The sequence below is a fragment of the Dendrobates tinctorius genome, unplaced genomic scaffold, assembly GCF_039654945.1.
Source record: "Dendrobates tinctorius isolate UK_male_01 unplaced genomic scaffold, ASM3965494v1 ptg000177l, whole genome shotgun sequence".
NCBI classification, from domain to species: Eukaryota; Metazoa; Chordata; class Amphibia; order Anura; family Dendrobatidae; genus Dendrobates; species Dendrobates tinctorius.
The window spans coordinates 3,879,465-3,895,786 of record NW_027361844.1 but is presented as its reverse complement, the minus strand read 5'-3'; the positions used below and the strand labels follow the sequence as shown (position 1 = coordinate 3,895,786).

Below are 16,322 nucleotides of genomic sequence, written 5' to 3'. Positions count from 1 at the left end.
CGCTAATGTGCGTTTTGATACTCTACAACCTTTCCTGGGACCTTGGAAGGATAGGAATAATGCATTCTCCTTCTTCCAAGGATCCGTGGCTGCTAAATATTTAAGTAAGCATCTCCTAATATCTAATGCCTGAAGTTTTTGCTCCTTAGGGTTGGTCGGATTAGGGAGGAAGGAAGGCAGAACTATCTCTTGTGTCCTGTGAAATTGTGATGCTACCTTGGGAAGGTATGCTGGATCTGGCCTTAGGATTACTCTATCCTGTAAGAACTCTGTGTAAGGGGGCAATCTGGAAAGTGCCTGTATGTCGCTCACTCTACGTGCGGATGTTATCGCCACCAGAAAAGCTGCCTTAAGAGATATAATCTTTAATGAGGCCGAATCCAGAGGTTCAAATGGTCTTTCTGTCAAGGCCGTAAGGACTAAATTTAAGTCCCAAGGTACACATCTGTCTTTGTGTATGGGTCTCGATCTAGCCGCTGCTTTGATGAACCTTGCTACCCAATAGTTATTGGCAATATCACATGCAAACAAGGCCCCTAAGGCTGAAACTTGTACTTTTAATGTACTTGTGGAGAGACCCAATTCGAGACCCTTCTGGAGAAATTCCAGAATATGTTTCGTGGGAATTCCGTCTCTGGCGTCAAACTGAAAGGTGGACAGGAATCGCTTCCAGGTCCTAGCATAAATGTTAGTGGTAGTCAATTTCCTGCTTTTTAGGAGGGTATCAATTAACTTGTTGGAGAACCCTCTATCCTCTAACAGTGACCTTTCAAAGACCACGCCGTCAAATGGAGTCTCGCTACTTGTGGGTGGCTGACTGGCCCCTGGTAGAGGAGATCTGGAAGGTTCGGCAGCACCCAGGGATCGCATACAGACATGGTCCTCAACCACGCGAACCAGGTCCTCCTGGGCCAAAAGGGGGCAATTAATATAACTCTTGCCCGATCTTCCCTGATCTTCCTTACTACCAGAGGTAGAAGATTTAATGGCGGGAAGGCGTATGCCAGAGAGAAGTTCCATCTTATCAGGAGGGCGTCCACTGCCAGTGGATTTTCCCTGGGATTCAGAGAACAGAACGATTTTTCTTTTCTGTTTTCTCTGGTGGCAAAGAGGTCTACCTCTGGCCGACCCCATCTGCGGACAATCTGGTGGTAAATATCCCTGTTCAAAGCCCATTCTCCTTGCTTTAGAGTCTTGCGGCTTAGAAAGTCTGCCTTTACGTTGTCCTTTCCTCTGATGTGGAGCGCCGTCAAAGATAGAAAACTGATGCGTGGGAGAGGTGCCGCCCTTTTTGTATCTGTAGGTTTCCTGTTCCTAAAGGGCGGATCCCCTCTCTCGTGGTGCTGTCATGGGAGTCCGAATAAAATACAGTTTCTGCCTTTTGTTGTATCATTTATGTCAAACTGATTGAACTACATGAAGTGCTCATCTAAGCACTGCTTATACAACACCAATAGCAATCGCTGGACAACTGGTCACATAACCACGGTGCTGGGCCTAATTAGACCCAAAACAGCCTGGCAGTAACTGCTATCATTTGTCAGGCCTGATTTAGCCTGGAACTGGGGTGCTATATGAGTCCACAGAGTCCAACCCATAACCTAACAAAATGATCCAGGGGAAGGCAAAAACAATAATAAAAGAAGTAATAAAAAAAAAACACCTGTCATAATAAAAGTTAAGAGCCCATGTATCAAAAGATTGTACAATAGCAGAAAAATGTAAAAATCACATTAATGGGAATCTGTCCAAAGGTTTTTGCTTTGGAATCTAGGAGCAGCATAATGTAGGGGCAGAAATCCTGCTTCCAGCGATGTGTCCCTTACTGGGCTACTGGGTACAGTTTTGATAAAATCTCTCTTTTCTATGCTGCAGATCTAAGAATAACACCACCCACACGAATGATTGAAAGCTTCCTGTGTATACTGTACATTGTAAGCAAGCTGCAAATCAGTGGGGGGTGGGGCTAATTTAGCTGGACTCACTGGCACAAGACACCTAGTCCGGACTAAAGGGCATGTCACACTAACAGATATCGCTAGCAATATCGCTATAACTAGTGACGTTATAGCGATATTGCTAGCGATATCTCTGTGTCTGATACTTACCTACGACCGGCTCCCCCGCTGCTTATCGCTGATCGCACGAGAACAGGCTGGACTGTTTCTCATCGTCAGCTTCCTGCGGCGCTTCCTGCTGTGAGGACGAGCGACGCGTGGAGCCGGGCGGGAGGACGCAGGATCGCCTGGTGTGACAGGTAAGTAGCGACCCCCGACCCCAGCGATGTCGCTAGTGAGATCTGCCTGTGTGGCAGCTCACTAGCGACCACTTAGCGATGTACCAGCGATCCTGACCGCGTCATATCGTTGTCGGGATCGCTGGTACATCGCTAAGTGTGACAGTACCTTTAGTGATACTCTCCTGCTGATAAAACACTGAAGCTGCTAAGCAAGTGACATCCCTGGAATCATGCTCTTCCCCTGCCTTACTGCTCTCAGATTAAATAGCTCACATTTATTCCCTTTAATAAACTAAAAAAAACCATTCCAACCATCTGAAAAATTGCACTTTTATTAAGACACAGAATGTATACAGGGGAAAAAAAAAAAAAAGAGTCAACCATTGCCAATACACATACTTTTTTATATAAAGACTGACGTTTAGCATTAGAGATCTATACCTGCCCGCTTTACCTCCCATCACTCAGGTAGATGTACAGTTTTTTCTTGCCCAGAGTGTGAGGGAGAGACTTGTCAGTCAAGCAGAGTATTCGGGGAGATGCCTGCAGGGACAGACCTCTGTGACTAGTGATCATCCAACTATATTTTCAACTATTTTTCTGTAGCATAAAACATAGATGTTTGTAACCTCAGTAACGCACTTGTGGTCCGGAGCCGCATGCATCACGTGGCAGGTTCCCTTCAACCTACTTTATTCACTCACATCACATGCTATTTCCATCCAGTACATGCTCATAGTCTTCTGCTTTTCTATTTACACTTTTCTCGTTATGTCCTATGCAGTATTTTGAGATCATTTGCCTTTTTCTTTGAAATTAAAGTGAAACTCTGTATTTAGTTTATTTTGATATATGCCATAATAAATATATACCACTTTGTTAGAATGTGTGCAGCTAGGTGACCATGTGCTGCAGAAAATAAGTTTCCCTGTGATACCAATCTTGCTCACCATGCTGAAACAAGGCCGGGTCTAGAGGCTGGCCACACATATACAATGGCTCATGGACGAGCGCTCATATGTCTGGCAGCTAGCTCTCCCAACTCCCACTGACACATGAAAGTTTGGCTCACTGAATGTTCAGGTGTTTTCATAGTGGAGAATGGAAAAAGTCACTGCCAAAAAGCTCTGGAAGAGGCTTATCTCCTGAGAACAAAAAGGGAAGGCGCTAAACTGCCTCAACCCTTTTCACCCTAGAGTCGGGAGGCCCCCATAAACATTAGACTGTTGGTCAATCCCACAGATATCTGCGGGTTCGACTGACGTTTGTCTAAAGTGTATGGGGGCCTTAAGCCAAATGTGTTCCAACAGCAAGAAGGATTACTAGTAGCCATCTGACCAGATGAAACCTGGCCTGGGCCCAATCAAGAACAGATTGAACCTTTCTCAAATTCTGTACTACATGCCTATTGCCTATCCTTCACAAATCCATACTTATATATCTTCCAAAATTTCTGGAAGGATACTTGCCAGCCTTGTAGACAAACTAGAGTAAGTCTTTAAGGGAATGTCCACAACTTGGAGAACCTCTTCCTAATGGAGTCCCCGGTTTAAAATATAAATACGAAGTACTCGCCTCTCGCACCGGCGCGGTTCCAGTGAAGACAGCACAGGATTTCCTATCTCATAGTTATGCCACTGGAGCACTGCAGCCAATCCGCGACTGCTAATGAGTCTCCAAAAAACTACTGTCCTATAAAATAAAGCCAAATAGTACTTGCACACTCCAGGCCCAGTTCCAGCTCTCTGACGCTGCTCCAATCTTTGTGCTTTGGCTGTAATGGTGCCGTCTACATCGGCAAAGCTGCTGCACTCAGTGATTGGCTGCAGGTGTAATGCGTGTTGTAGTTGTGACCATCGCAGCTAAAATGTAGAAACTGGAGCAGCAGCACACAGTACTATCTGGCTTTAATATTTTGCATGACTGCAATAGTTTGGGGACAACTTTGTTGAAAGTGGAAAACACCTTTAATGTGAATTTTGGATGATAATATTTGCCTTTTTTAAGAAAGATTCTAAAGTTTTTTTTTTTCTACTTATTCTTTTATATATACACAGTGGTTACAATATTCCAAGGTAACCTACACTCATTGACAAAACAAAAACAATCAAACAGTATTAGAAGTACGGTAATAGAAAAACTACAAAATATAATTGTGCATTGATGCTAATACAAAGATACGATCACAGCTGCCTTAAATGTGTAACATGAATATCTGCATTTAAAAAAAAAATTCATTGAAGTGAAAAATAAATCTTCTAGTGTTGTATCGCGATAAGGAAATCCTGTGATGAAACAGTGCACCACAGTGTACCTGCATCTAGCTGAAAAAGAGCATTGGGAGGGGAGGTGTCAATTAGTTGCCCTTTCCTGTGGCCTTTTTTTATTTTTATACTTTTGTTTTTTCCTTCTTCTAAGACCTCTTTCACACGTCCATGTCTTTGGTACGTGTGGTGACAGTTTTCACACGTACTAGAGACACTGACACACATAGACCCATTCAAATGAATGAGTCTGTGCACATGTCAGTGTGTTTCCACGGACTGAGTCTGTGGGCAAAACACGCCAACATGTCCGGCAAAACATACCACACACGTGCACACGGAGAACACACATTGATGTCCTCCATGTGTCACGCATCGGCACCGGGGAAGAAGCACTACAGTAAGCGCTCTTCCCCGGCAGCAGGTGCTGAAGCCGGCTGTTATTCTCTCCTGCCAGTGAGCAGAGGAGAATGATGAGCGTTATATTAAAGTCCGAATGACAGCAGGTTTGGGCTTTTTGGACTCTTACCCCCCATCATCTAACACCTGCTGCCGCTAAGAACAGTGACAGTAGGTGCGGATGATCGGGGTATTCCACAGCCCCCACCTGCTGTTGTTCGGACTTTAACATAACGCTCATCATTCTTCTCTGCTCGCTGGCAGTCCAGGGGAGAATGAAGACAGCCGGCTTGAGCACCAGCCGCCGGGGAACAGCACTTACAGTAGCGCTTCTTCCCTGGCGGCCGTCCATGTGGTACTGATGCGGCACACAGGCGGCACATGGTTGCCACACGTGTGCCACAAGTAGTACACACGGACACGGATATCTCCGGTACCGTTTTTTCTGATACAGGAAATATCAGAACGTGTGAAACCAGCCTAAGGGTCATAACTTTTCTCATTTTGCCATCAAGATGGCCCAAATGAGGGCTCATGGTACAAGGGAAAAAATTAAAAACACAGTGAAATAGTGTAAAAAATGTATACTGTACATGTTCAGAAATAAAAAAAAAAAAAATAAAGTGACTTATGTCCCCATTTTCAGAGACAAACAACTTTTTTTCAGTCAATGCAGCTGCTTGTTTTTTTACGCGGCGCACTAATTACTATTTTGTACCATTTTGGGTGCATGTGCTGTTTTAATCGCTTTTAATATATTTGTGGTGGAGGTGCAGCAACTGGAATACAGCAATTTTGGCATTCTGATTTTTTTTTCTTTATGCTGTTCACCTTACAGTCTAAATCATTTTATATTTTCTGTTCTGACGTTTATGAACGTGGCAGTGCCAAATATGTTTTTTTTATTTTATATTTTGAATTCAGGAAAAGGGGGTAGGGATTTTTTTTTCTTTTTTTACTTTTCACTTTTTTTTTACTCATTACTGAGCACTTGAACGCTGTTTTATGTACTTCAATACCTGTATATAGCAGTACAATAGTGAAATTAAAGATGGCATCAGCATTGAACTCCAGTTTGCTCCCGGCTATTATAATAACCCATTGGCATCCTACGATCAGAGTGAATAGGGCACATGAGAGCCAGTGCACTTGCAATCGAGCCATTTAAATGATGTTGTCAGTGATTGACAGATGTATTTAAAATAATTAAACAGCAGTGATTGGAGCTAGCTCTGGTAGCTCCAGCTACAAGCAGATTCCAGTCCTTTAAATCATCCAGCTGCTGCATAGGAAGCTCAAAACCCCAAGACCCAACTTGCATGATGCATGCTTACTGGATGTAAGGAATAATAAAATATCTATCAAAAGTAAATATACTTTGCATATGATGACCTGCAGCTAATCTTGGGACATTGCATAAATGCCTGCATCTTTTTTTAGCTCTATCTAAAGTAAAAGTATGCAGCAGACTAGTGGTGGTAAAATGCAAAGATTGATTAAGAGAGAACCACAAATATAAAACAGTGGTTTTGCATAAAACCAATATATGGAGCTATGAATATCATTATTACTATGCATACGTTTGTAGTTTTATCGGGGCATAATTACTAGAAAAAAAATCTCCAACCTCTGGGATACTTATATGATTTCCATTTGACTGAGGCAGAGGGATTCATGAGAAATCTCTAGAGAGTGTGAAACAATAGTGAGACTGAGCACAGGAAATGGTAATCAAGTTGTTACAATAGCTTCCTGATTTTCGATGGCACCCTCAGTAATTTACAATTGCACGTTTAGATGCTTAATATTTTAGCAAAGTCTGCTTTTATTTACTGTGACAATTTGATTGTCACATCACATCTCAAAATACCACTGTCTTGAAAATAGTTTATTCATCTGACTTTCATATTATAAATTAGCCCCTTAACCCCCGGAGCTTTTTTTTGGTTTTGGTTAATAAATTATACATATACACCATTTTATCATAGGATACTTGATTGCATAAATAGAAAAATAAATAAGATTACAAAATACAACTTTTATGATGGTAAATGACAGATAAATTGCATGCTTATTTTCAGTCTTTATGTAGATACAGTTTTTTTGTGAGTGTATGCCTCAGCTGCAGAGAGTATCCAGATTTCTTCGCATAGATGATGCGATTGAGCTCTGTGTGAATGTCCAGTAAATCCTTGCTGTAAGAAAAGACAGTATTTATTAGCATTATTAGTGATTACGACACAACAACTACAATAAAAGCAAAAGCAAACAAGACTTTGGGATGTATAAAAAGAGATAAAATCCCACGATCCCAACGTATTGTTGCCCCTTTATGAATAACTGGTGAGGCCACATGTAGAATATGAGATCTAGTTTTGGTCTCCACTTTTAAAAAAGGACATTCAGAAATTAGAATCAGTTCAAAGGCGGCAACTAGATTATTACAAGGGATGGAAAGTCTCTCATATGAGGAGAGATTGAAAAAGTTGACTCAGAGGAGATCTCATTCATATGTATAAATACATGTGTGGTCAGTACTAAGGACTGGCGCATTAGGGTACCATTACACATAGCGATGGACCAGCGATCCCGACAACGATATGGATCGCTGGTGCATCGCTAAGTGGTCGCTAGTGAGCTGCCACACAGGCAGATCTCACCAGCGACATAGCAGGGGTCGGGGGTCGCTACTTACCTGTCAGACGTGGCGATCCTGACGTCCTCCCGCCCGCGTCCACGCGTCGCCACAGCAGGAAGCGCCGTAGGAAGCTGACGACGAGAAATGATCCAGGACCTTCTCGCGCGACCAGCGATAACCAGCGGGGGAGCCGGTCGGAGGTAAGTATCACATGTAGCGATATCGCTAGCAATATCGCTGCTACGTCACAAAATCGGTGACTTTACAGCGATATTGATAGCGATATCCCAGTGTGTAACGGGGGCTTTATACTTATTCCTTCCAAGAACCATACTGAGGACCCCGGGGGGCATTCATTACGGGTGGAAGAAAGGTGATTCTGACAGCTAATTACAGGAGTCAGAATGTGGACTAGTAATGGCTGAAACTATAACAGCTTTTAAAAAGGGGCTGGATGATTTCCCCAATACACATAACATTGTGGGTTATAGTTGATTTAGTCACAAAATGAACAATTGGTGGAGAAAGGTTGAACTTGATGGATTTAGGTCTTTTTTCAACCTATGTAACTACCGTATGTAATAACGCTATCTGATAACTGTTCATAAAGTTTTTCCAGTTGTATGTAAAGTCGGAAGGCGTATTTTAACAAGAACACAATCTCTGGATCAGGTCCTCATGCCCTATTAAAAAACCCTTTACACTTAGTACCCTTTACTCTAACTGGTACGATTGCAATGAAAACTAATGAAAATGAAGCCTTGTACACATAAAGACCAATTTATATGTAAACACCTACCTTAGGTCTTCCTTAGTACCCTATGGAAGTTTCTAAAGGGGGTCTTTCACCAGCTCAACGGTGGCCAGTTTTTGCTCTTAAATTATTACCGCTGCCACCCTGTGTATCTTTTCTTCTGTATCTGTGTATTTTTTTTAATTGTCATACAGTTGCAGACATATGGGCCTTTTTAATCAGTGCTGATTTCTATGCTCTCTTTAAGCGGCGCTGTTAACAGGGTAATAATTCAGAGCAGTTTAAGGACACGCCCCCAAGAGAATCTGCAAGCCACGCCCCTTCAGTAAGGATACAAATCTGCACCAAATAAAAAAGGCCCATATCTCTGGAACCATATATTGGATTTAAAAAAACAAAAACGAATACTCAGGAGCAGTGGGGCAAAAAAATAAGAGCCTAAACTAGCCTCTTCTTATAGAGGAAGGGGACAGCATGGCAGATATTATTACCAGTAGGTGCAATGATGGGGGACACTATTACAGAAAGGGACAGAAGGTGCCATGATGGCGACACTATTACACACGTCTTTCTAGGATCTAGAATGCTACAAAGGCCCTTACATCTGACCAACATGGAGGCGGAGGTTCAGGTCCAAATTTTGCACTGGATCTCTTGCGATTCTATATATGCCAGCAGCTGTAAGGTATCATCCAGTGAACCATGTTGGCTGCAGTTCAGGTGCAGAATCAGTGAAGAGATCACAGTACTGAATCAGTGCTACATCATCTTTATTCTAAGAATGCTAGAAATATACCATCGCTTTGCGAAATGGAAATACCTTTTTAACCAGATGCAACTACTATGAATATAATAGCTACATCAAAGTATCAGTGTAACTGGAACAGTTTTATTGAACCTCATGCTATAAAATAAAATAGTACACTGCATCTCTAGTAATTACCTCCAAGACTTATCACTAAGCTTCCAACCTTTGAAGGGGTTGTCTCATTTTGTTAAATGGGTAAAATTGCAAACATTAAATGGGTAAAATTTGGTGAAAGTACTTCTAAAAACAAGCAACATTAAATTGTATTGCATCATAAAAGTCTTCTCTGTTCCCAAGAAAAGAGGAATTACTAATTCTATAGTTTACCACTCATTGCAGAGGTAGCAGGTAGAGTTTGCAAAAATGTTTTGCAGGACACAAGTCCAGATTAGTAGCCAGTGGCTGTTGGACCAGAGGCCTGTGAATATCCTCCTATCTGCCGACATCTCCAGCTCAATGTTTGATTAATTGTCCCACCATGAGATCATGCGTGGCACACCACAATGCTGACGCTGCACCTAACCTCCTAATCAGAAGATGAGTCGGGGATGCCAGAAGTTAGGAGCAGGTCTGCAGGGCTCTGGTCCAGTGGGCACAGACAACTAACAATAGCAGCTGCTCACGCTAGTGACTGATTTCCTAGGAAAACACAAGCCGTGGAGACACCAACACATGTTTCTCAACGCAAGCAATGACTAGCCAGGTCTTTCCCCGGGAAGGAACAACCACGGGAAGGGCAGTCTCCAATGAAGGAAACCACGTATGCCAAAACATGGTATCCATCCACAGACAGCTGTTTCGGGGTATTGCCCCTCATCAGTGTGGAGTAGGAAACTGGCCAGTAGGAGCAATGCCTAGTAGAAGACTGTGAAAAATGAGGATGAATGAACTCATGGAGATCAACATCCAACACCGCGGAGACACCATCACATGTTTCTCAACGCATTGATTCTAGAGCAATGCCCCCATCCCTTATGGGAAATATGTAAAACATGCAAAACACAAGCTGCGGAGACACCATCACATGTTTCTCAACGCAAGCAATGACTAGCCAGGTCTTTCCCCTGGAAGGAACAACCACGGGAAGGGCATTGCTCCTACTGGCCAGTTTCCTACTCCACACTGATGAGGGGCAATACCCCGAAACAGCTGTCTGATGAGGGGCAATACCCCGAAACAGCTGTCTGTGGATGGATACCATGATGGTGTCTCCGCGGCTTGTGTTTTGCATGTTTTTACATATTTCCCATAACGGATTGGGGCATTGCTCTAGAATCACTGCGTTGAGAAACATGTGATGGTGTCTCCACGGTGTTGGATGTTGATCTCCATGAGTTCATTCATCCTCATTTTTCACAGTCTTCTACTAGGCATTGCTCCTACTGGCCAGTTTCCTACTCCACACTGATGAGGGGCAATACCCCAAAACAGCTGTCTGTGGATGGATACCATGTTTTGGCATAGGTGGTTTCCTTAATTGGAGACTGCCCTTCCCGTGGTTGTTCCTTCCCGGGGAAAGACCTGGCTAGTCATTGCTTGCGTTGAGAAACATGTGATGGAGTCTCCGCGGCTTGTGTTTTGCATGTTTTTACATATTTCCCATAAGGGAAGGGGGCATTGCTCTAGAATCACTGCGTTGAGAAACATGTGATGGTGTCTCCGCGGTGTTGGATGTTGATCTCCATGAGTTCATTCATCCTCATTTTTCACTGATTTCCTAGGAAAGGCGCATGAACTTATAAACTATTTGTTTTAGAGGTTGCAACCGCTGCTTCAAAGCTGACTGGATCGTGTCAGTGTGCCTATGTTTCCCTGATGCTCAGAGGCAGAGTTGCCTTTGTTTGCAGTGTGAGAGTGCATAGTGCAGGCAAGCATGCACCCATGCCGCTGGGCTCAAATGTCGATCATCAGGATCGCATAGCTCTCCAGCACGCCGAGGCACAATAAACCCTTTACATGACTACGCCAGCTGAATTTACTGAAGCTCACAGTTTCTTTGTTAATAAACAAAGTATGTCTGTAATGTCTTGAGTATTACCTGGATTTCTTTTCGGCTAACAAATCCCTCAGTGACCTCAGGTATAAAGAAGGAGAGCCTGAAGATCTCTGCAGTTCCAACTCTTTCACTCTACAATGACTCCAAAAGATGTCCGCTTCATTGGGTATTCTTGAAAGGTTCTGAATCTGTGGGTGACCTGCAGCACATTCTTGGGGACCATCCACTTCTACACAACCTTCCTCCTCAGCATCACTGACCAAATAGTTTTGAATAAAGAAGAGTTTGGGCTTTCCTCTGAGGTTTGGACATGAGTGTCCTGTGAAAAAACTATTAATTCTATCTAAAGAGAGACCGGGCAAGTCTCCATCTAAACAGAAAAGAGAGTCTGCGTTTCCCCGACTAATAATAATGCAGACAAAAACGTCATGCTGTCTGTGCTGCTCCATGTGTGCTACATCTTGAAGAATTGCTTCTACTTCATCAGCTTTTTTATACATGTGACTAGTAACAGTAAAATATTGAGCACGAAAGACGGCTTCAAGCATCTCTGTAAAAGTAAAGAAACCAAAGTGATCAGCATTAACATTGACAGTGCACATAGAATATAATTATCTCCTTCAGCCCAAGCCACAAAAATGAATGAACTAAAAGTAATGTCTCTTTACCAGATGCCTGGCAATTTACATGCTATTACAAGGGTCACACAGTCCGGTACTGTGACAAAGAAATGAAATCATCATTTTCTGCTAAGAAAAAACCCTTATAACAAAGTTACTTCATTTCAGGTAGGTGTTTGGGTGCCTTGTGAAGTCAGTAATGATTTCACATGTGCAGTTGTGCTCAAAAGTTTACATACCCCGGCAGAATTTTTGCTTTCTTGGCCTTTTTTCAGAGAATATGAATGATAACACCAAAACTTTTTCTCCACTCATGGTTAGTGGTTGGGTGATGCCATTTATTGTCAAACCTACTGTGTTTTCTCCTTTTAAATCATAATGACCCTGATCAAAAGTTTACATACCCTGTTGATTTTGGCCTGATAACATGCACAGAAGTTGACACAAATGGCTTTGAATGGCTACTAAAGGTAACATCCTCACCTGCGACCTGTTTGCTTGTCATTAGTGCGTGTAAAAAAACTGAGTGAGTTTCTGGGGTCCAGATAGACTCTTGCATCTTTCATCCAGCCACTGGTGTTTCTGGAAATTGTGAGTCATGGGGAAAATAAAAGAACTGTCAATGGATCTACGGGAAAAGGTAGTTGAACTATATAAAACAGGAAAGGGATACAAAAAGATATCCAAGGAATTGATAATGCCAGTCAGCAGTGTTCAAACTGTGATTAACAAATGGAAAATCAGGGGCTCTGTAAAAACAAAACCACGGTCATGTAGACCAACAAAAATTTCATCCACCACTGCCTGGAAAAATGTTCAGGATGCAAAGAAAAACCCACAAATAACATCAGCTGAAATACTGGACTCTCAGAAAACTAGCAGTGTGGCTGTTTCAAGATGCACCATAAGGAGACACTTGAACAAAAATGGGTTGAATGGTCGAGGCGCCAGAAGAAAGCCATTACTGTGCAAATGCCACAAAGTATCTTGCCTACAATACGCAAAACAGCACAGAGACAAGCCTCAAAACTTCTGAAACAAGGAAATTTGGAATGATGAGACCAAAATTGAACTTTTTAGCCACAACAATAAACGTTACATTTGGAGAGAGGTTAACAAGGTCTGTGATGAAAGGAACACCATTCCTACTGTAAAGCATTGCTGATGTTTTGGGGATATGTGATCTACAAAGGCACAGGAAACTTGGTCAAAGTTGAAGGAAAGATGAATGCAGCATGTTATCAGCAAATACTGGAGGCAAATTTGCAATCATCAGCCCGGAAGCTGCGCATGGGACATACTTGGACGTTCCAACATGACAACGATCCAAAACACAAGGCCAAATTGACCTGTCATTGGCTACAGCAGGACAAAGTGAAGATTCGGGAGTGGCCATCTCAGTCTCCTGACCTCAATATCATTGAGCCACTCTGGGGACATCTCAAGAGCACAGTTCATGCTAGACAGCCCAGGAATTTACAGGAACTGGTGGCTATTTGCCAAGAAGAGTGGGCAACTTTACCATCTGAGAAAATAAAGAACCTCATCCACAACTACCACAAAAGGCTTCAAGCTGTCATTGATGTTAGGGGCAATACACGATATTAAGAAATGGGGTATGTGAACTTTTGATCAGGGTCATTTAGATGTTTTGAGTTGTCATTATGATTTAAAGAGAAAACACAGATATGGAGAAATGATGTTATAGATGTTTCGAGTTGTCATTATGATTTAAAGAGAAAACACAGATATGGAGAAATGATGTTATATATGCTGTCTACATGGGAGGGAGGGAGGGGGAAATAGGGATGTTCAATTTTGTAAATCTATTGTTTATGGAAGATTTACTGCATACACTGTATTTTGAATTCTGACTAATAAACATCTATTTGATCAAAAAAGAGAAAACACAGTAGTTTGACAATAAATGGCTTCACCCAACCACTAACCATGAGTGGAGAAATAGTTTTGGTGTTATCACTCATATTCTCTGGAAAAAAGGCCAAGAAAACAAAAATTCTGTCTGGGTAAACTTTGGAGCACATCTGTATTTTCTGTTTAGGAAGGGTTTAAAAGCAAGTGCCAAAGTGCAGCTCCTCTTCTTCTTTGCATGGCTGTATATATAGATCCCTGGTAAATGTGACTAGTAGGTCATCATGTGTATGGAGACAACATGAAGTCCATAGACAATATGTTCCCGGAATACCAGTGCCCTCACATTAAAAACACATAAAAAATCAATACCTGGTGGGCAAAAGAAAAATATTAAACAAATATATATATATATACACACACACACAAAGTGAAGGAAATAATTATTTGATCCCTTGTTGATTTTGTAAGTTTGACCACTGACAAAGACATGAGGTCTATAAAGAGCATTGCACAGCAATAAGCACACCCGTATCTACATTTTACTGGGACTAAAAACATGCACAAGTAGAAACAATAAAAACCAAGATACCACAGAATACTGACATTCACAATAAGTGAAGGAACCACTAAAATGTAAAGCAAGGGTTCGTAAAGTATATACAGTGGGTTGCGTAGTATTCACCCCCTTGGCTTGTTACCTATTCGTTACATTACAACCTGTGTTTAAATATTTTTGTAATTTGATTTGTGTGTGATGCATCAAATAGTCTAACTTGGTGAAGTGGAAAAAAGGCATAAATGAAATCTATGGGATCAAATAACTAACAATGGTCACGTGCATATGTAGTTACTCCCTTTGCTATGAAGCCCCTAAAGATTTCTGGTGCAAGCAATTCCCTTCATAAGTCCCATGCATAGTGACATGACATCCCCCTGTGTGCAATCTAAGTGTCACATTGTGTGCCAGTATATACACTTTACCTTTTCTGAAAGGCCACACAGTCTGTAACACCATTATACAGACTGAAGTTTTCAGTAATTTTGTCCTATTTGTTGTTTGCTTCACAATAAAAAGAAAACCAAATGTTCACAGTTGTTGGCATGTTCTTTACATGACCTGATGCAAACACTGAAAAACCCCAGTGAAATTCCAGGTTGTAAGATGGCAAAACACAAAAAATGCCAAGGGGTCAATACTTTTGCAAGCCACTGTACATATTTTCTTGTAGATATATATTATTGGTTGATACTGCTTTCACAGTTACTATACTGCTCATTATTGTACTACCTTATATCTTTGCATCATTGTGTGTATCTGTGGGTGTTTTTTCTAAGATTTTACTGTGGACATATTCTCATTTATCTGGTCTGACTGTGGGTCTTTTATATATACTTTACAGACCCTTGCTTTGCATTTTTGTGGTTCCTATGTTATTTAGGGCAGTTTCACACGTCAGTGGCTCCGGTACGTGTAGTGACAGTTTTCTCACGTACCGAAGACACTGACATACGTAGAACCATTCAAATGAATGGGTCTATTCACATACCAGCGTGTTTTCACGGACCGTGTGTCCGTGTGCAAAATACGCTGACATGTCCGTCTTTGTGCGACAGCACAGATCACACGGACCCATACAAGTCAATGGGTCCGTGTATACACGTACTGCACACCGATGGCGTCCGTGTGCATTTTTCAAAGTCATAGGGCTAACATTGAAACATATTTTCAATACATGGACACGGACAGCACACACGGATGGTACACACGGACAGCACACAGATGTAACACGGATGGCCTACGTATCCACACGGACACGGATAGCTCCGGTACCGGAATTATCTGGATGTGTGAAACCGCCCTTATTGTGCATGCAAAGTTTTTCTTGGGAGATTTTGAAGAAGAAACTGAAACGAAACTCTTCAAACCTTCTTCAAAAACTTGATTGTTCTATTAAGTTTACTCTAGAAGCAAACTCAGCAAAAAGACTCCATGTGCACATAACCAATGAAATTAATGTGCCAGCTGTGAGCTTTTGATTCCACGCCAATATTTCAAAAACCATAAACTTCCTGTGAATTCAGACAAATAATGAAATAATAAAGAGGAAACGTACCAGCGTCATTCCCAACACAGTCAATGATAACACAGAAGCCCCTGTGGTATTTTCTTACTGGATAGCTCTCCTCATGGTCTGCACTCTGTAAACAATAGGTATATGGAATTACAACTTTTGTTTGATTTATTGAGTCACTTAATTTGTTTTTATTTTAAAACGTTGTTAAAAAGGGTCTCGCTTCACAATGACATTTAGGTTTCCATTTTTACAAATGCCACGATAATTAGTACAAAGATTTAGTGAGCATTTTTAGAACTGATCTTGATGAACTCAAAATAGATATAATATTAATAGAGCTTCAAAAAGGACGGTTGCACTTTTAGTTAAACGGTTGCTGCAGCTGAATAGAAAGATGCCTGTTTCTCTGTAAATAAAACAATGTAACTGGCAGCTCCTGTTCCAGGTTATAAAACTAAGTATTTTGCTCTGACATAACATCTAAATCAACTTTCCATTTTGTTAGCCCCTTTAGAGATGTCAAGGCTGAAGAGTTACATTTAATCATGCTTTCAAGTTTTAACCCCTTCACCACCTTGGAGTTTTCAGTTTTCGTTTTTTGCTTTCCTTCTTCCCAGAGCCGTAACTTTGTTATTTTTCCATCAAAATGGCCAT

General features: G+C 41.7%; 1 protein-coding gene across 4 annotated transcripts in view; it reads right to left on the bottom strand.

Moving 5' to 3' along the window:
* Nucleotides 1–6,775: 6,775 nt before the first annotated feature.
* CFLAR (CASP8 and FADD like apoptosis regulator) overlaps nt 6,776–16,322 on the bottom strand; it is a 54,243-nt gene continuing 44,696 nt past the window's right edge. For all 4 annotated transcript variants that reach the window (XM_073551477.1, XM_073551478.1, XM_073551475.1 and 1 more), the window contains 3 exons: nt 15,708–15,792; nt 11,141–11,648; nt 6,776–7,097 (listed from right to left, as the gene is read on the bottom strand). In XM_073551477.1, coding sequence (XP_073407578.1) covers nt 6,980–7,097; nt 11,141–11,648; nt 15,708–15,792 — 711 coding nt within the window. In that variant the 3' untranslated portion in view covers nt 6,776–6,979. The remainder of the gene's footprint in view (nt 7,098–11,140; nt 11,649–15,707; nt 15,793–16,322) is intronic.